Source organism: Emys orbicularis, chromosome 11 (genome assembly GCF_028017835.1).
Source record: "Emys orbicularis isolate rEmyOrb1 chromosome 11, rEmyOrb1.hap1, whole genome shotgun sequence".
NCBI classification, from domain to species: Eukaryota; Metazoa; Chordata; order Testudines; family Emydidae; genus Emys; species Emys orbicularis.
Genome location: NC_088693.1, coordinates 46,573,433 through 46,595,173, shown reverse-complemented (window position 1 = coordinate 46,595,173; position 21,741 = coordinate 46,573,433). Strand labels below are relative to the sequence as shown.

The window sequence follows — 21,741 nt, the reverse complement described above, 5'->3', positions numbered from 1 at the left end:
TCATTCGCCTTCATTCTTTTTATTTTTCCCCATCTTTGCCTTACTTTCCACAACTCCTAGCACAGGTTCTCCACAGTGTTTTGAGCAAAGTGACCAAAAAGACCATTTTTCTTCTGCATCGTGAGGTACATCACAAGATTCATTAATGGGAGCTCTAAAGCTATCATTACTGCCCTGGCCACACAACATCCGAGGTTGGTCTCTTTAGAAAAGAAACTCATTCTTCCTGAATTCAGCAGGAGTAGTCAGAAAGCACTTTGGTAAGGTGGACTTTTTAAACCCAAAGTGGCACCAAAATCTTCACTAGAAAATTCAAATATGTGTTCAGTCAATAAGCTAACTGCTTTCATCTTCTGCAAATCCCATGCACTGCGAGTTTCAGATTAATTGATCCAGTTTACTTGTCTTATGTCAAAAATCTGAATTGTATGTGCTTATCTGTTAAATTTGCCGCTCAGTCCTTCACTGAGCAAGGATGATTATCTTCATTATAATGTTGCTATCAAGGATGTGATGGCAAAGGAGAAACACCATTCTTGGTACTCACACAATCAGACATTGATAAATCAGTAACAGGGGGGATGTGCTCTTTTCTACACATGTAACAAATGAGGCAATCAGTGTGGCAATTGGAACCAAAATTGATGGGCCAGCTTGCAAATATATCTGCAGTCAAATTATCCACATTACACCTGCAGTTTGGGTGGTCTTCAAGTAGCAGGCGCATGCCATTTTCTTTACAATATACTTACTGTAGTTGCAGTTTTTGTACCTAAGCAGAAATCTGCCAGGAAGAGCAAGTCTTTTAATTTTCACCACTTACTTGTCTGGGGTTTGTTGAGATCATCTAAACAGCTCGGATCCATTTCAGAAGAATCTGACTCCAGATGAACATATGCTTGAATGTTTCTCCTCTCCTCTCTGTAACTGGTATTCTACTTAGCCAAACCACAGTTTACAATCCGAGTTAACCAGGTCTACCGAACTATTCCAGGTACTCTAGGTTATCGTTACAAGGGCAAAGCCAGCCATCATGGTTTTATTAACCCCTCAGTACTGAGGATAAGGCTTTCTTCGTGCTAAGTGCTAATACATCCTGGATTTGCATTAGAGAAATCCTAATCACTGTCAGCTAAAGATGCTGCATCACCCAGCTACTGACTGACGTATGCCTACAATGCAAAGAAAGAGCATGTTCTTAACTTGGGTTAGCTAACCCACACTAGCTAACTGGAGTTAAAAATCGCAGTGAAGACACAGGAACCTGGGGTTAACTCAAGCTGATAACCTGAATTGCTGCATCTTCACTGCTATTTTAACCTATGTTAGCTAACAGGGTTCCCTATGTGGGATGATTTAGTTGGGGATTGGTCCTGCTTTGAGCAGGGGGTTGGACTAGATGACCTCCTGAGGTCCCTTCCAACCCCGATATTCTATGATTCTATGTCAGGATCCTGGGCAAAGGTAGGCAGGACTAGTGGTAGGATCTGAAGGCATGAGTCAAAGCCAATGTCAGGGTTAAACAGTCAAGCTGAGGGTCAAGCTGGAGTCAAAGTCAAGAATCAGGCTGAAGGTCAATACCAGGTACCTGGAGCTGTGTTGGGATCCTGAGAGTTAGAATTCTAGCGAGAGTCTCTGAGTCAACTTCAGGAGCACGGCAGTCATCACAGCTAAATAGGAATCCACACTGTTGCCTGGCCACTTCCTGTTACACCCCATGGTTATATTTAGGATCAAGGAGCCAATCAGGGATCACAAAGGCAATTGTCAGTCAGATATCTTGAGGTGGAACTTCCCATGGTGGGCAGGCTCTGAGAATTGTGGTCACAGGGAGCAGACAAGTTACAGCTGCTGCTGGGTGGCAGTGTGGGGATGTTGGTTGCTTGGTAGCCCTATAGGCCCACATTCAAGTCCTACTGATGATTACAATGGACCCATGTTAAGAACACACCTTTTTGTGAGTGTGTGGGGAGCTGCTACTGTTATATAAGGCTGTGGGTCTGGTGGCAGAAACTGGAGGTCATCCTCCATTTTGAAAGGCAGAATTCCAGACAGCAGGGGGCAAAACAGACTATATTAGTGGCTGCGGTGTCTCCATCTGTTTGAATATGTTTAAATACAAACAATGTAATTGTTTAATGCAAGCTCCTCATGTCTTAACCAGGCCTGAGATCATTCATATTTATAAGGAAGTTGCTGTATTTGCAAGTTAAATTGCAAATCTTTCTGCCTGCTTTGCTAGGTAGTAATTTCCTCCATCACCAGTAATAAAGGTTCTGTAGGCTAAATTAAACTCTCCCTAACACCTGCGCAGTCCTATTGTTCCTCAGCGACACCTCTGCAACCCCATTGTTTTCAAATTCAGCCCTCATTACAGGCAGGTACAGTCCTATTGCCTAACAGAATCTCACATGAATGATCATTGGATATACTGATCATGTTCAGTAACCATAACAATCTTAGAAGCAGCATTGAAAGACTAAGCAGTGTACACATCAGGTTTGAATTATCCTGACTGCCTGCAAGCATGGAGTCAAATCTCAGAAAGGCCAAGCCTTCAACAAAGTGACATAGATAAATTGGGTATTATAGCAGTTCCTAGTGGATGTGGGGGAGGGGAAAGCAAACAATATCCTGCTTTCCATGAACATTTAAAATCTCATGATATTTTTTTCTTTTTTAAAACAGCAGCAGTTAGCCACAATAGCCTTGACTAACATTTTCCCTTCCTGTCGGTTCAGCACCCCCATTTGTGTGTCAAATGGCCTCTTCGCTGCTGCCCTCCTTGGAAGTGTTAGATTTATTTATGTAAACAATTTGTGAAGGGCTTTGGTATCCTTCAGAGTGAGGTGCTATTATTATTATTAATGATGATGATGAGTATATCAGAAGAGGAAGGCCCAATTGTGAGTTCAAAAAGGGAAATAGGATACAAGGAACTTCCTCCTTATTTGCTGCAGAGAGGCTGGCCACAACCTGAGACTTAGAACTACCTCAGTAGACAAGCTAGTGCCCCATGAGAACTAAGCTTCTCAAAAGGATAGGGACGAGGCAGTCCAGTGGCTGGCTGGCCATAGAGGGAGCTCACTCTAGCAAAACCGTAATCTACAAAGCTTCTCTGATTCCCTGTTGAGCTTCTGCCCAGAAAATTCCACATTTGCATGGCTTCCTGCTACAGATGTAAAGAAACAGTACAGATTACTAAATGCTTCTAAACTCCACAAGAGCTCTTCTTAAGGGATACTGCTTCCCAAAGCTCCCCTGGGCCTGGTGTGGTTCTGCACCAAGGCTGTGTGTTAATGTCACAGCCTGGGAATAAGTATTATGAGTCTTGGAATATATATCAGCATAAGAATCAAGCTTCCCATCGTCAGTGTAAAAATACTTTCTGTTTCCATGATGATTCTCCTGCCCGGCTGTGAAAACTGGGTTTACGTTCTCTTCTAGTGCTCTGCAGAGGCCAGGTAGCCCAGAAACCCTGACAGGTGGGGAGCGGAGTAGCCCAGGAAGCTGCGAAGCCAACCAGCCAAGAGAGCCAGACAGACCAGGGCCACGTAAGCTGCCAGGGACCTGGGCAGAGTTGGGAGCTGCAAATCCCAAGGAGGTGGAAAGCACAGTTGCCCAAGTAGCCTGCCAGTTGGGCTGTCTGGGAGCCCACAAAGCCAAGGAGTTGGGCAGCCCTGCTGCCTGGCAGGCAGCCAGGTGTGTACATGCCTGGCTTCTGTTGAGAGTTTTGATGGAATAGGCATGTTCCCGTGAAATGCTTTGATTTTGTCAAGTCAGCATTTTAACCAGCCCTATTTTCTTCCTCCTATATTTACAGGGTTAGCAATTGAAGTGTTGACTTAAATTTAGCTAGGGCATAGGACCACTTTGCTATAAGATACAGGTTTTCCAAAAGTGTACTAAGAAAGTAAAATTAATGCATACTTCAATCAAATGAAAATACATCAAACAAAAACATGCTGGGTTGGTGCTATTGTTTTAATATCAATGGTTTTACTTACCTGAAACAGACATCCAAGTCAATTTTTCTTAAAGCATATCACCTTACTATTCAAGCATCAGAAAATACCATAGCTACCAAGTGTTTGAACTGCACTGGATACAACCAGGTCCCACTCTACTGTACAGATTGAGCAGGCAAGTTGCCAAGGGCAGCAAAACATTAGGGGGAGCAAAATCTTTAATGACTCTTTATAGTGTGGGTGACTGAATGCTGTGAGAGACGTACGTTTTCCAGTTGGCCTAAGGTAGCAAAATACCCTGCAGCAGCACTCAGAACAACCAGAATTTAATTGTGGAAACACATTATTTGGCACTTACATTAATAGCTAGAGCCTGAAAGAAACCACTGTGGATTATACTGAATTTTTCAGGTAAAAACAAACAGCAACCTGTGTGAGCAAATATCAGTTTACTAGTTTTCTCTGCAAAGCATAAAAACAAAAATTCAGTGCACCTGCAAACACACCCAGATTTTTCAGACCCTGAACACACTGGTATGAGAACTGTACTATCTGCAGCTGGGTTTGAACTCTGTTATACTTAACAAGGTTCTAATTAGAAATGAGCTTGACCCATACCCCAGGACCCAAATATCCCTAGGACTTGGGGAAATAGTTATGTGTAAGTGATTAGTAATTGCTGTCAGACTAGACAAGATAATGTTGAGACATCAGACAAAGCAGTTCTGTAGTCTTTAAAATCACTTCTCTCTTTTCTGTTATAACCCTTCTTTTCTATACTTTAAAATTGTTACTATGATTCCTTTACAAATTGAATTTAGTAACTGATCAGAAATAATAATAATAAAAACCACGTAAGAGCCACTAGGGGGAGCATTGGTGCCAAAAAACATTTTGGTAACTTAAAAAGCATTTCATGTTTATACTTCAGCTTTTCATATTCATAACAATCAACCATAGCCTGGTCTCCCCCCCAGAGGGAGAATGGCATCTATCTGGCTTCAGACGTGGTGTCAGGGAGAAGGGATAATGGTTAGGGTGCTGACCTGGCATCTGGGAAACCCAGATTTAAGTCCCTGCTGTACTACAGACTTCCTGTGTGAACTTGAACAAGTTACATAGGGCAGGCCTACATTACTGCTTAAGTCAATCTAATTTACGTTACTCAGGGGTGTGAAAAAGACACACACACCCCGAGCAACACAAGTTACAGCGACCTAAGCGCTGTCCACACCACACTCTCCCGCCAACATAGCTTCTGCCTCTTGCTGTGGTGGAGTAATTATGCTGACAAGAGACGCTCTCCCGTCAGCATAGAGCATCTTCACCAGATGTGCTGCAGATGCCCCAATTTAGCACTTCTAGTGTAGACCTGCCCAGAGTTTCTCAGTGCATCAGTTCCCCATCTGTAAAGTGGGGATAATGCTGCCCTCTTTCACAGGGGGGTTGTGATGATAAATACTAGGGCTGGCTGGAAAACAACTATTCTGTTTTTCAAAAAATGTACAAGTTTCAAAATGTGGTTTTGGTCTAGTGCAGAATGAAAACAATGCTTTTCAAAAAAGTTCTGACAGAGACAGAGACACCTCCTAGAAGAGCCTGATGGTGAGGGCTGGGATCTTGGAGACTCAGGATCAAGTCCCTGGTCTGTCTGATTCCGAGCGGGGACTTAAACCTAGCTCTCCCCCATCCCTGATGAGTGCTCTAATCACAAAACTATTAGTTAATCTGAGAGGTCTCTCAATTCCAACCTGGACTGTTGAAATCAATACATTTCCATAGAACATTTAGGTTTTCACTAAACTGCATTTTTCTGCAGAAAGAGGTTTGATTGAAAAGTTTCCAACCAGCTCTAATAAATATATTACAATGATTATGAGGTGCTCAGATCCAAGTACCTTAGAGACAGTTAGGTGTCTTATATAGTCAAGAAGTTGCTATTCCTGTCAATTGGAATAACCCTGGTGAAACCTTCAATTGAACAGTGTCCTGTATCTTGGCCCTGGGCTAGATTTCACCTCATCAGCCTCAGCACTCCGCTTGCATAGACTTCTTCCTGTGCCCACAGTGCCTAGCAAAGGTGAATATTAGAGGTGAGTGAAGTATTTACAGCAAACAATCTAGCCTCTTTTTCTGCTTCTGGATAGTCATGAGTTCACAACTTCCTTGAAATTAGTCATTACCCACTTTGCTGAAAAAAATATTTACTCAGCAGCTTGATCACAAACAGGTCACTTTCAGTATTCATAGTCAAGCTGCACTGGTTCATTGTGATTGGCCATATAGTTCACACAGTATTCTGACGGTTCACTGGGAAAAGCCACAGGCACTTAGACTCTCTCAGGAAAAAAAGAGCAGGTTAGGGAATAGTAGATGATAAATAGGATTAGGGAAATTTAGAAGAATTTAAACCTTTTTTTATGGGCCATGCAGGCTTTGCTCAATTTGTCATGACTGGAAAAATTGAGCTACTGTAGGGTTCATAGAGTTGATAGCTATTAAGCTACTGTAGGGTTCATAGGGTTCCTGGATAACCACACCTTCCTGGACAATGTGCAGGCAGCCTACTTTTCACTGCTGCAGATAGCTACATTGCATATCGCCACCAGTGGTATGTAGTGTAGACGTAGCCCTCGAAAGCTAGAACTATCACAAGCCTGGTATTTAACTTGGACACTTGCTCAGGTCAGAGAGAAACCAGATGGGAGAAATCAAGATAAATAATCTTGAGGCACCATTCCAGAAAGAACAATATAACAGACATCAACTCCTCTCTGGAATCCTGCTTGGTTTTATTCAAGTTGTACAGAAGAACCCCATCACTGTCTCCTGCTGTACTTACTCACATGACTATTTACATGGAGTCATGACAGTTTCTTATGTGAAACACACTTTTTCAAAAGCCCTGCCTCAAAATCATTGGGTTTTTTTAGAAGGCCCTAATCCTGATCCCAAATGAAGTTAATGAAGTTGACATTAAAAGTTGAAGGACTGGGTTTAAAGGTATGTTTTCTTAAAAGAAAGAGAGAGAGAGCTACTTAAAAGCCTTACTAAGGTTACACTCTTAACTGGGGCAATTTTGCTCTGTCACTTACTGCACACATGCACTCAACAAAAGTTGATGTAACTGGGAGCATACAAAGCTCAATATGGTCCTTAGACAGTACTCACGATTTTCAAGTTGTCTTTACACAGCTTTACTTTTGGAAACTGGAGATTTTCACAATTAAAATAAAACTCTATATAGATCTATATATAGGGGGGGATTTTCAAAAACACCTAAGGGACTAGGAGTTATTTTAAATGAGATGAACTCCTAAATCACTGAAAAGCTGACCCATGTATTGCTTGTAAAGCAAGTTATCACTGGAGTCAGGGGATACTGGCGTCTGTCATGTAATATGGATATTAACCTTTGACCTTAGTCAGATGATTGATGACAGGAAATAAAGATTAATAATCTTGCCAAATGAGTGGCTGTAGTGGAGTCTGTTACATCTTCTTATACAGAAGGATCATCTTTTGTTCACGAGCTGTTTTAATTCAGCTCTTGAACAAATTTTTAATTAATTAATTTTGTAACATTGCAAAAGTTCTTGGAATTTGTAAGTTCTGTACATTTCACGACCAAGGCCTGGGCTACACTAGCGGGGGGGGGGGGGGGTGTTCGAACTAAGATATGCAACTTCAGCTACGCTATTCGCGTACCTGAAATCTAAGTATCTTAGTTCGACTTACCTGGCCGTCCTCACGGCGTCGAATCGACCACCACGGCTCCCCCGTCGACTCCGCTTACTCCTCCTGTCGAGGTGGAGTACGGGCATCGATTCAGGGATAGACGCAATAAATCGATCCCCGATACATCGAACCCTACCCGCCAGACATACCCCAAGTAACTAGAACAACACAGCCAGTTCTTCCTGCACTTTCTAGTTTATATATTAAATAAAATACTGACTCTCTCACATTTTAATTCTTATGCCATTACCTCTGAAAAAAGTTACTTTTTTAATGTTGCTGTTTACTGCTTACAAGCAAATAATGTCACAGTGGTGTTTACATTGTTTCTCTAGGTCTCAGATAACGAATACTCAATAATGTTAATTATTCACAAGCTGTAAATGCTGATGTGTAGACAAACATTTTTTTAAAACTTATCCTCCTTCTAGCAAAAGAGTAAAGTTACACAGTTGAAAAGAAACCACATTAGCTGTTATTATCTGCGAAAGTACCAGTCTTGTGGATTTAAGGCTGAGCTGAAGATTCCCATCGACTACAGTGTGCATTGGATTAGGCCCTTAAACTACCTATGGAAGTTTAGGGACTGATAGTAGTAAACTGTGCAATCTTTTTTATATCCACATGCCAGGTAATAGAGGCAGATAGCAAGCTAACACAAACATCCCCATTTTGCTGTATCACAGATATCAAGCTTAATCTCAACTGAACACCTCATTCTAACAGTAACTTGTATTTATTGCAGCCAAGGCCGGAGCCATTTTGAAGCAGAAGCTGCCAGCTGTGTGAAATGAAATGTGCTCAAGGCTGCCAATGGTCGGAAATTAAATACAGGCTACAGCAGTGTCTGCCAATTTTGCAGCCAGAAGCAGAGTGGTGGCTGCCAATTGAACTTGAGGTGGCAGCGTGGTAATGTAGCCCGTTCACTAATTCAGTGACTCACTAATTAATTTAACTCAAATTATTTTTTAATTGTATCTTTGAGTCATTCTCCTGCATGTTGGGGCAGAGGGAGGGGGAGAACAAGGACACCGGAGGTGTAGCATCTTTACAAAGAATACACAGGAACAACCTGTTATTTGCTATAATAGCATTAGAGGAAGCTCGGTTGCTTGTTCCAGTACATTAGATGGGGTTTCTCAGGGAAGCTTGGACAAGGCCGTGGTGCAGTGAGAAATGTGCAGCATGGTTCTTGTGCATTCTGAGTGAAACATTGATGATGAACATAAACAAACCCAAAGCAGGTATGGGAGTGTGAGCCAAAATAACATCAGACTCATTGAAACTAAAGCTGAATATACATTTTGTGATACACTTAAGCTGCTCACTTAGCAAAAGAAAACCCCATAAAGGTACAAGACTACAGGGTGAATTCTCCTCTCTCGGTGCTTCAGGATTTACATATGTAGCTCACACTGGCATCACAGGAAGTTACACACATGAAGAAACACAGCACGCTGATGGTGCAGTGCCACAGTGCATTAATATTAAGTGAGTGAGGCACACCAATCCCAGCACAGCAAGGCAAATCCTTACCCACTCTCCTGTTGCCATGGAGAGCCCCAGAGCTGAATCAGGGTAATGCGGTTGCACAAAGGGAGGGGACTGGGTGTGGAAGGCAATGCAAGTGGTACAGCAGCAGCAGCATGCAGGAAGTGAGGGGTCAGTGAGCTAAGAGAGGGATGCTGCTACTGTAACATGGCTCTTCCCATTCACCACCTGCTCCATAAGAGGGTTAGGTAAGGGCCAGTGGACACTACTTAGGCCACTGAAGCCTTTGCAGAGCAGTCCCAACCATCTAGCCAGGCCACATCCACATAACTTGTTAACCTGCAGTCACAAAGTAATGAGATGCATCAGTCACCTTCCAGCTGGCCTAAAGGGTTCCAGATTTGGCTCGTGGCAACATATTGTATTAATTGCTTCTAATAAATAACATATTTCAGGAGGGACATCATGCTTTTAATGATTTATGCTGCTTGTTGTTTCCTTTAGAGGAAAGAGCAAGCAGGAATTTCACAAAATGAGCTCAATCAACCATCACTGTAAATGCTAGAGCTGTTCATGCATCAAATCCCTGTATCTGAACACTAGAACTTGATGGAAAACAGATTTTCTGTCCTCTGGAAAATTTCAATTTTTAAAAAAAATCCTGAATCTGGACAAAAATGCCAAAATTTTGAAAATTTTTGCAGAGAAATTCAAAAGGGAAAAATTGTTTCTAATCAGTAAATTCAAAATGTGTTTTGATTTCACCCATTTTTGAAGTTTATATATATATATATATATATATATATATATATATATATATATATATATACACACACACACACACATATATATATATATATATAAAGTGAATTTTTTAACAAAGCCATTTTGAAATGGAGAAGTTTCCATTTCCAACTTGCTGAAATGTTGTGTTTTGACATGTTTCAGATGATTTTTTTTCAAAAATGAGATTTTGTCAAAAATCAGTACAATTTCACAGGTCTTTTGGGTTTAATCAAAACTGTATTTTCTTATGGAAAACTGTTTAGACTAAAAGTTTTCAACCAGCTCTGCTGAACACCGCTTGAACTGGAAGAGTTCAAATATGGCTCTGATGCCAGACTTCACAAAGGGATCCTAGATCTATAATAGGCCAAACCAAAATCCTATCTCTAAACATCCCATTGCTTTGAGAAAGTTCAGAGTCAATCCAGTTCGAAACTTAGTAGCTTGGGTCCATCTCTAGAACATACCTTTATTCCTAAGCAGACCAAAAATACATTAAAAGGGGTAATTAAATCAACTATTTTCCTGGAGTTTTTAGTGAAACCATGAAAACCTGTCACACTAACCAGTGCTGTGTATAGAGGAATAAAACCTGAGCTGCCATAAAACTCAAAGAGGGACAATGGAGCCAAAGTCACCTTCTGACTCTGAGTAAAGAGATTAATTTTGGGTTGTTGATGGCTAATGGCAATGCTGACTCACCAAACAAAAAGAGCAACTCTATAGGCTTGATCCAAAGCCCTCGGAAGTTAGTGGGAATTTTTGCATTGACTTCAATTGCTTTTGGATCAGATCCTATGGTAGTTTCTTGGGCAGGAGCATCAGAGCAAATGAAGAATTCCTATTGTCCTGCCCCTCTAGCATATCCACACAGGGTAGCCATAATTTGACCCATCGTTGGTGAAGTCTGTATAGTGCTTTGGGATCCTGTAGAATGGAAGGGCTTTTTGGTGTTTAAATGGCTGGTAGTACTGATAACGATAGACTGTAGATAACATAGAGATAGGTGAACTCTGGCGAGTCTGGGGTTTGTGAACACCTCACACAATGTTTCCTGTCATTTAAACCCAGGTTTCCTTTCGGGGATGACTCGTACAAAGCCACACCCATTTCTCTAGATAAAGGGAAGCCTAGCTGGGTGCAGAGTCAGGTGTGGGGATGAGCAGTCACACATAGCAGCCCTAAGACTGTACATGTGCTCTTTTCATTCTACATTGGTAAGATGCACCGAGGGAGCATTACTGCACTGGCAGCTTAAAGTCTCTTCCCACAGAAGTCCCTACCCATATGGGAACACCATTACCACCTATGACTTCTCCTCTGTGGTTCAAGAGGAGGAGGAAGAATGTCCCATGTGGTTCCCAATGGCCCCCTTTCCTCTGCCCACAGGCAGGAGCGTGAAGATACCCTAAAGACTCACATTCCCACTTGCTTCCCTTTCCTGGGAAGGGCAAATTTAGATCTCCCAATATAGCTCCTGGATCACTTTAGCTCTCCCTGATTTGGATTTAGAGAGGCAGGGAGGGGTGGAGAACAATACTTCTCCTCTCCCTTTGGCTCCTGGCAGACCCTGAGCCCATGACAAAGGGAAATGAAGATCCTTCCTTGCTTTGCTATACTGTGAGATCCTACAGGGAGAAGGGTGGATTGGCAGATGTGGGGAGCAGGACCCAAGCAATACTGGGTCATTCAGTGGGACCAACAGGACCCAAACAGGGACATTTCAATAGGAGCTAGGCCCCTAAATACTATTAAAAATCTGGCCCATGGTTACCTGTAGTACGGTCACCATCTCCAGAGCACCACTCATGGCATGAGGTAGCTCTGCAGGCACACTACCCTCAGCACCCTCTTAGGTCTCCCAGAGACTTTCCACAATCCAAAGTATTTAAAACAAGATACCTAGGGTCTAATTTATTGAGTCGTTATACCAGTTTCTGGTGGAAGGCCCAATCCCTTCCCTCTTGGCTAAATTATTACGCAGGGCTTGTGCTCAGTTTCTCCTTAATCCCTTTAAATTGCCCTCCACCAGTTCCAACCAGACTGGCAACACAGTCTTTTAAGAAACAAAACTCAAAACAAAACCTTCATAATAAAATCCTTTGCTTGAGGGCTTCTCTGCTGGGGTGTGATCTTCCAGCCTTCCTCCACAGGTTGGAGGTCAGGTCACCCCACCTCAGTCCTTCCTCCCCTGACCTGTCCCCTCTAGTGTGTCCCCTGCCTTCCTACTTCCTGCAGCTCCTCCAGCTCTGTCCTCTGCTTCACCCAAAGTCTCTCCCAGGCATCTCCGTTATCTACCCCAGAGGCCTGATTGGGTCACATGACCATCTGCCTTTTCCTACCTGTCAAGGAAAGTTGGTGATGTCACAGGTGGGGCTGAGACTCATCTCTTCTTAAGGGCCAGCCACCCTGTGACTTTGCCATATTGGGTCAGACCTATGGTCCACTTAGTCCAGAACCCTCTCTCTGGCTGCCAGTATCCTGTTCGTCACAGGAAGATGCAAACCTGTGGATGTGAGCAGACAGGGCTCAAGAATGAAGGGAGTAGATGTGGGGGGGATCAGGACTGGTGTGTGAGTGTAGAGAGTGGAAGCGGCATGCAGAGTCGGGAGAAGAGGGCCCAGAAGTGAGTGAGGTGTGTGGGAGGGTGCTGGTTGGGGGAGATAGGCAGGAGTGTAAGTGGAGTTGGGCAAATACATTTAATAAATAAATAAATCAGTAAACAATAATAATTAATAAAAAATCAGTGGACTTTTGAACATAGAGGACCAGATCCTTATCAGGTGTAAATCCATACAGGTCTTCTGAAGTCAAGGGAGCTATGTTGATTTATGTCAGCTGAGGATTTGGCCCATGCTATGAGTGGGTTTGAAATTAGACAAAACAATTTCACCCTTCCCTGTTTGCAGTATATTATTCATTATTGGTAGTATTATGAGTTAGGAAGGGGAAGTGGTGGATATATCAAAAGAATGATGTGTCAAGATAAAGTAAAACTATAATATGCTGAAAATATTCAGGTAAAACACAATTTGGTGCAACAGGAACAGTCTCTTCAGAGTCTGAATTGCTAAACATATAAACTACGGTATTAGCACTGAATTAGCAACCGTCAAAGGAGAGGCGAAAAAAAGAGAGACATTTTCAACAGCAAAATGGAAAATGTCTCTTGACGTCCATTAAGCACAGTAATATAATACTAACGAGGATAGCGTACGGAACTGTTATCTGGTCTGCTGTCTGATTCACTCTGCAGATATCTTCTTAAATCAATAGCACTCACATTGATTTTTCCATCATACTGCATTCCAGTAAAAAGCAAAAAACAAAACCCCACAATCTAGGATGAGTCAGCTATTTCCTACCCTAGAGACTCTTTCATTTAGGAAAAAATATCCAGAAGAAGCCAAAATATACACAAATATTTGCAAATAATGAACCTGTCAGTTGTACCATCATATAATTTTGGAATTTGTCACAACTCACAAACCGGCATGTTGCAATTTACAGACTACAGTGGGTACAGTGGAGCCAATAACCGGACAGAGCCAAAATCCACAGAAGCCATACTGGAAAAACTGTGTAGTGCAATTTAGGTACCTGCTGCAGGGAGCAAGTGAGGCCCCACTTAACCGTCATGAGCTGGATGTAGTCCGTGATGATCCCAACACATCAGCACTGATAGGTGGGCCTGTGGGCTCCTGCAACTTCTGCTATAGTTTAACCAGGGTGCTGCATGGCCTATTGATCACAAGTTACTGCTGCCTGAGGTACCTTTTGCTTACCATCTTTTTAATCTAATAAATTAACAATATGTTTTAATTTGGTAACACAAAGGACAACTTAATTTACTGTATGCAGTGTAGTTGTAGCCGTGGCAGTCACAGGATGTCAGAGAGACAAGGTAGGTGAGGTAATATCTTTTATTAGACCAATTTCTGTTGGTCTTTTCACAAAGCGATCACTCGGTGTCTGACCTATCAGTCCTCATCCTTAAAGGAAACCTGCCGAATACTTTCAAAAGACAAGCCTGGAAGCTTAAATTAATAACTCTGCTAGACACTGACAATCATGGACTGAACAGAGACACTGATTTTATGACTTATTACTACAATCTGTAACCCACTAACTCCTCTTTTTGTCCTACGACTTCAGAGGTGTTAACCATCTTGAATGGTCTCTAAAAATATGTGTTAACTACATCTGCTAAACAATCTTTTCCATTTTGCATTTAGCTGTGGCACTTGGAGTACCTTTCCCAGACCTGAAGAAGAGCTCTGTGTGGCTTGAAAGCTTGTGTCTCCCTCACCAACCGATGTTGGTCCAGTAAAAGATACTACCTCATCCATCTTGTCTCAACTTAATTTACTCTTGTTTTCTCTCCCTTCAACTGCAGCCCTAAATGCCCACTCCATTAAATGTCATGAAATCAGTACATCAGTAATCTCTCTCTGTCTTGGAATTTCATATTCATTTCAAGAAACTTGCTAGAGATACACTGAGGGGCTTGCAAAAAAAAAAATAGCCCAAGGAAACAAGTTAGAGGTCTTGAGTCAGACTTAAGTATAAATCTTCTTGGGTTCTTCTCTGTTGTTTCTTCAGGACACTTTTCTATTGAAGACACAAGATAAATCCTACCCTCCATTACAATATATCTTTCTCACAGTGCCTCAGTGTCTATTGCTGCACTGTGCTTCCAGCCTTTGCACTCATATGTTTGCATAATTATTGTGGGCTTGGGGTTATCTGAGAAGTCAATGTTAAAACGCCAGTGCAATATAGCAAATGGTAGTGTTTATTGCTCTTTTCCAGTAGTAGTGCTATTTTAAGGCTTGGGGAAGGAACTGAGGTTTATTACTATCCTCATCTCGGAATGTGAAGGTACAGAATGTATTCCTGTCCCATTTCCCAAGATTATTCATTAATAACAGCAATAGAGGATATAGAGCAAACTGTGTCCAGCGGCCTTTTGTGGGTAGTCCAGCATCCAAAATCTCATTCTCTTTTGCATTGTGAAGTAGATTTTCTAAGTCAATTGGAGAACAAATTAATAAACTGGTCCCAGTGGAAAGCAAAACATGCAAATATTTTGAGAGTAATTTATAGTTATGGGCCCTAATATTATTAACACGTTGCTAAAAAGGATCTTTAACAGCTTCTAAAACAGAACGATCTAAATTATTCCTAGCTCTTTACAGAATTCTGCCTTTCATAGGCCTATGTATTTCAATATCCATTTTTATTATACTTCTTTGCTTTTTACTCCCTTTGCCGATACTAAATAACATGCATGTTGTCATAACAAATGAACAGAGGAAGACATGAATGGATTTGTGTCATATGAGTTTTCCTATTAGTGGCAAATATTAAGCAAGTTGGGTCATATTTTGTCATCAGATACACCATTGTAAATCTGGAGTAATCTAGGCTACATGGGCTTGGAGTGGTTGATTGAAGTGTGAAGCAGGGGAGGCTTTGAGCGGGGGCAACTGCTTTGAGCCAGCAGCCTTATAAAAAGGCAGCCAGTGGTGAACCTACTGAGCAGCGAACAGAGGAGAAGTAAACAGAGGGAGTTTGCCTGAGAGGTCACCTAGGGAGAGTTCCCACAGAGTATTTGAATTCAGGCTTTTGGGAACAGTAAATACATTGTGTGATCAGGCTCTTGATACATTACAAGGAAGAAAATATGGATAGTGAGGGATTAGCTGTTGTGACCTGCACAGGATGTGCCATGTTTGTCTTTCTCCTGGAGGATAGAAGCGACTGGGTATGTACAAAGTGCAAGCTGGTCTCTGTACTGGAAGAAAGGTTAAAGGACTGGAGGTTCAAGTCTCGACTCTGCATTAGATGAGAGAAAATGAAGACTTCCTGGACAGAAGTCAGGATTTGGTACTCTGGGTACAGCGTGCCAAAAAATCAGAGAGGGCAGTGCAGGGGGAACTGAAGAACTGGGAAGAAAATTGGCAGCGCATGACCTCCAGAAGAAGGAAGAAGAGAATCAGTATACCCCCAACACAGATAGACGTAAGCACCTGCATTCAGGCTCTCTGCACAGGTACTACTGCTGAGAGTGCCTTGGAAGAGTCATCTGAGGCTAGGGATCAGAAGGAGACTGTCAACCGGATGGCATAGGATGCGTTGTCCTAGGAATGGGAGTTCCACGACCACCACTCCCAAGAGGAGGAGACAGGTAGTGGCGGTCAGGGACTCCCTTCTAAAGGACAGTGTCATCAATCTGCCGTCCGGACCAGGAATCCTGAGAAGTGTGCTGCTTGCTTGGAGCTAGAATTCAGAATGTGATGGAGAGTCTGCCAAGACTCATCAAGCCCTCATACCACTACTGCTTCCTACTTATCCACAGGAGCACCAACAATACTGCCAAGAATGACCTTGAGCGGATCACTACAGATTACATGGTTCTGAGAAGGAGAATTTGGGGCACAAGTGGTGTTCTCATCCATGCTCCCTGCTGAAGGAAAAGGCCTGGGAAGGGACTATTAAATCGTGGAAGTAAAAGCATGACTACACAGGTGGCATTGGTGAGAGGGCTTTGGTGTCTTCAACAATGAGCTAATGTTCCAGGAAAGAGGATTACTGTGCTGGGATGGGATCCATCTATCAAATACTGGGAAGGGCATCTTTGGACATCGTCTGGCTAACCTGATAAGAAGAGCTATAAACTAGGTCTTATGGAGGATGGTGACAAAAATCCGTCCAATGTGCATCTAGGCTCAAGTAATGAAGTCAAGGGGAAGGGGCTAAATTCTGGAAAAGGGACTAGGAACCACAACTGCATTAAAGAGGCAAGAAGAAAAACAACAAGACAGTAAAATAGTCTTGGTATATGAAGACAATTATGACTTAATATGGCTACTTCCATGATTGAAGTACCAGCACTGAGGGATATAGTTTGTTCCAGAAGGATAAGTATGGGGAAAAAGGAGGAGGCATCATGCTGTATGTCAAGAATGTATACACTTGCTCTCAGGTCCAAGAGGAAGTGAGTGGCAGACCTACTGAGAGTTTAGGGTGAGGATAAAAAGAGAAAATAGTAGTAGCAATGTTATGGTGGAGGTCTATTATAGACCACCAAATCAAGAAAAGGAAGTGAATGGGGCATTCACAAGCAGGTAACAAGATTAGCTAACACACATAAGCTAGTATTAATGGGGAAATTTAACTTCTCCGATATCTGTTGGAAGACTATTACAGCAAAGCATAATTTGTGCTGCAAGTTCTCAGCTTGTGTAGGGGACAATTTTCTGATTCAGAAAGTTGAGGAAACAACAGGGGGTCATCCATTTTGGATCTGGTGTTGACCAACAGGGATAAATTAATGCAAATGTGAAGGTGGTCAGGAACTTGGGAGGAAGTGATCATGATCTGATGGAATTCAAGATCCTATGGAAAAGAGGACATGAAACAGCAGAACAAGGACACTGGACTTCAGAAAGGCGGATTTCAACCAACTCAGAGAAATAGTAGGCATGGAAAGACCAATTAGGAAGAAAAGGAGTCGAAGGGGGCTGGCAGTTTCTAAAAGATGTAATATTAGAGGCTCAACATCAAGCTATTCCTATGCAGAGGAAAGATAAGAGCTACAGGAGGCCAATGTGGCTGCAAAAGTAGCTTTTTAGCTATCTAAAAACCTAAAGGGATACATACAGGAAATGGAAGGAGGGGCATGTCACCAAGGTAGTATACATGGGAATAGCGCAAGCGTGTTGGGACAAAATCCGGAAAGCTAAGACAAAGAATGAGTTACAGCTGGCAATAAATGTTAGACACAACAAGAAGGGGTTCTACAAATATGTCAGACAAAAACGAAAGATCATTGATGGTGTTGGCCTGCTGCTCAATGGAGAAGATGAGCTGGTAACAGAAGATGATAGGAAGGCAGAGCTGCTCAATGCCTACTTTGCTTCAGTCTTCTCACAAGAAATAATACGTGACCGGATCACTAGCGAAGTTACCATAGGCAATAAAGAGGAAGGGATGCAGATTAGGATAAGTAAAACAACAAATCAGAGATTGTCTGACTAATTTGAACAAATTCAAGTCAACAGGGCCTGATGCTATTCACCCCAGAGTGCTGAAGGAATTAGCTGAAGAAATCTCAGAGCCATCGGCAATAATATTTGCAAACTCATGTATGATAGGAAAAGTCCTGGAAGGAGAAGGGCTAATGGAGTGCCCGTCTTTAAAAAGGGGGGAAAGGAGGAGTTGGGGAAGTAAAGACCAGTCAGCCTGACCTCAATACCTGGGAAGCTATTAGAGCAATGTATAAAACATTCAATTTGGGAATATCTGGAGGATGAAGAAAGGGTAATCATTAGCAGCCAGCATGGATTTACAAATCATGCCAAACCAGCTTGATTTCCATCTTTGACAGAGTAACTGGTTGGTGGGTGCGGGGAATGCAGTGGACCTAATATACTTGGACTTTAGCAAGGCTTTTGGCACAGTCTCACATGACATTCTGATAAGTAAGCTGGAGAAATGCAGGCTCTGTGGAACTACCATTACATGGATACATAATTGGTTAAACAACCACAAACAAATAACTATCAATGGAATGGTATCAGATTAGAGGGAGGTCTCAAGTGGGGTTGCACAGGGATCTGTTTTGGGTCTGGTGTTACTTAACATCTTTATTAATGACCTGGATGTAGGAATAGAGAGCATACTGATCAAATTTGCAAATGACACAAAGCTGAGGGGAGCAGGGGGAGGAGGTTGCAAACACTTTGGAGGATAGAGCTAAAATTCAAAGGGATCTTGATAAATTGGAGAGCTGGGCTATAGACAATAAAATGAAATTCAATAAAGATAAATGTAAGGTGTTACACTTAGGGGGGAAAAACCAAATGCACAAATACAGAATGGGGGATAACTGGCTTGGCAGCAGCATTGCTGAGAAGGATCTGGGAGTTGTGGTGGATCAGAACCTCAACAAGAGTCAACGGTGCGATGCTGTTGCAAAAAAAAAAAAAGGCAAATACAATTTTAGGTTGCATTAATAGAGGCATAGCATGCAAGTCACAGGAGGTGATAGTACTGCTCTACTTGGCACTGGTTAGGCCGCAGCTAATTTTGGTCACCAATATATAGAAAGGATGTGAAGAAACTGGAAAGGATCCAGAGGCAAGCAACAAAGATGATCAAAGGCACAGAATGCAACCCATATGAGCAAAGGCTGAAGAACTTGAAAAGAGGAGTTTGGAAAAGAGGTGATTAAGGGGGGAAATGATAGCAGTATTCAAATACTTGAAAGGTTGCCACAAAAAAGATGGAGAAAAGTTGTTCGCTGTTGCCACAGAGGGCAGGACAAGAGGCAATGGGTTCAAAGTACAGCACAGCAGATGTAGATTAAATCTCAGGAAAAAGTTCCTAACTGTAAGAACAATAGAACCATGGAACAGGGAGTTCATGGAAGTTCCTTCAGTAGAGGTTTTCAAAAGGAGGCTGGATAACCATCTGTCTTTGGATGGTTGAGACACAACAAATCCTGCATCTTGGGAGGAGGTTAGACTAGATGACCCTTGCAGTCCCTTCTATCCCCATGGTTCTATGATTCTATGCTGCCCCACAGTTTGGACTATTCGGGTGTGAAGAGCAGTGCACACCAAAGTGCTGCACTGTAACTCGCCTGTTTGAACATTGGGTGCATGAACTAAAAGTTCCTGGTTCACATTAAAGTAATTCATTTACTTGATAAGTTGTTCAGGTTCACAGTGATGTGACTGGGAGCAGTATCTGGTCTGTAGTATCTAGGGATAACTTTGCGGCCGTGTGGTGTTTTGCTTTGTTTTATTTACAAACCATTTCAGCCCAGCTGTGAGCTCTTCTACCTCAGAGAAAACCGTATAATTTTTAACTAGAAAATCTGTCACTCTGCAGTGAGGATCTCAATAGAAATTAGCCATTCCTACATCTATCCTAAAGAACGAGTAAGCAACTCTAGTTTCTAAACGAACCTGATACCCCAAGAGGATATTAAAGCTTGTGGGCCTATGACAACCAAGATCATCATGAGGAAATACAGAAATTGAACTTTGCATACACCCAGAACTTTTTTACACAGCTTTTAGTTTGAACTTAGTGTACAGCAAGACAATATGTGAGGTTAATAGACATTATTCCCATACCAAGGCTGTTTCTTTTAGAGAATCAATATAATTGGATAGAGCAATATATTTCTAATATCCAGTAAATTAAATTTTAACCCAGAGCAGTAAATAATTCCCCCCAACGTGGTACATAATTCCCATGCACATAGGTAATATCATTATAGCTACTACTGTGAGCAGAGCTGGAGATTTCAAATTATGGAACAAGTTATGTGTACCTGGGTTATAGGCTAAACTACCATATTATAGTATGGGGTATTTCATAATTATTTAGTAGCTTTATAGGAAATAGTGCTAACTTAAAGTCATTCTACTTCTTTACTATGTGATCACTTACATTTATTAGAAGCAATAGTAGTTGAGGACACTCAGCACCTGGCAGGAGACACTTTCTACCTTGCAAGAATGGACCCTTGCCTGCACTATGAAAATAACCCAGTTCTGGCAATAAGTGTCAATCAAAGGTGAAAGTGAGTTCTGAACATACTTAGCTGCAAATGTGGCCAAGGACAGACACTGTTCAGCATCATTTCAGAAACCATGGCTAAGTTCACGAGTCCTGATCACTACTTCCACTCCTGTTGCTCATATTCAGGTCCAAATTCTGAAAATCTCTAAGGACCAGATCCTTAAAGGTATTTAGGGTTAACTTCACTTGAAATCAATGGGAGTTAGGCACCTAAATATATTAGAGGATCTGGGCCAAACCCCTCCCGGGAGATGCTGAGAATTCTCAATTCCTCATGATATCAGCCTAAGAGCTCTATACCTCATAGGATCAGATCGTCAGTGTGCAGCTTTGGCCTTCCATCCTTTTAGCAGATGCCCAAAAGGCAAGATACAACACCAAGGAATGCTCTAAATAAGAATGAGTGAACTGTATGAGCTAGATCCTGCAAACACTTACTCATGCAAGTAGTTCCATTCAAAGCATAAGTACTGGTCTGAACGATTGGGATCTAAGCATGTGTTACCACAGGCTGGTGACAGCATTTAGAAGTTGAGAAGTAATGACTGCTTTATACCAGTGCTGCTAGGATACCTCAAGAGGAAAAAGTGGAGGGAAATTAATTCAAAGTATGAAAATACATAGATAAGATGCACAGGTAGATAAGAATTAAAGCAACCAACCATTCCTGGGTTGAGTTATCCATGGGCAAATGTACTCATTGTTTATCTAGTTCTTGATTTTTATTCTAGGGAGATGGTGGAAAATCAGTGGGCAGAAACAAAACATGCATTAGCATAACAAGAAACAGTACCTGAACAGTACCTTTGATGGCAGGAGGAGCGTACACACTCTGCTTCCTCTGCTTAGGGGAGGCATTCTGTGACTAGGAATAAGAGAAAGAGGTTAAATAAACATAGAAGGAAAGTGTCAAACCATGTCAGACCATTTCCTGGGGAGGTGGGGGGAATCAAGTCTGCTAGTTATCAGTTATTCAGTCTTTCTACACTGCCTCTTTTCCCAACATGGCTTGTATTGTTCACATAGCCCTGTTTTCCCTCTGAGTTCCTATTAGTTCTGCTTCAGTCAGTGGTAGACAATCCAGACAATTATTATCTAATATGGTGGTGTGGTTATTCCAGATATGCTTCACGTGTGTTACAGTAATATTTCATGTAGC

At 42.0% G+C, this 21,741-nt stretch overlaps 1 protein-coding gene across 1 annotated transcript in view; it reads right to left on the bottom strand.

Annotated features, from left to right (window-relative positions):
- The window catches only part of PPP1R1C (protein phosphatase 1 regulatory inhibitor subunit 1C), an 84,372-nt gene that overhangs the window by 19,784 nt on the left and 42,847 nt on the right, over nucleotides 1–21,741 (bottom strand). The window contains exon 4 of the mRNA XM_065413772.1: nucleotides 21,387–21,447. Within this exon, the coding sequence (XP_065269844.1) occupies nucleotides 21,387–21,447 (61 nt within the window). The remainder of the gene's footprint in view (nucleotides 1–21,386; nucleotides 21,448–21,741) is intronic.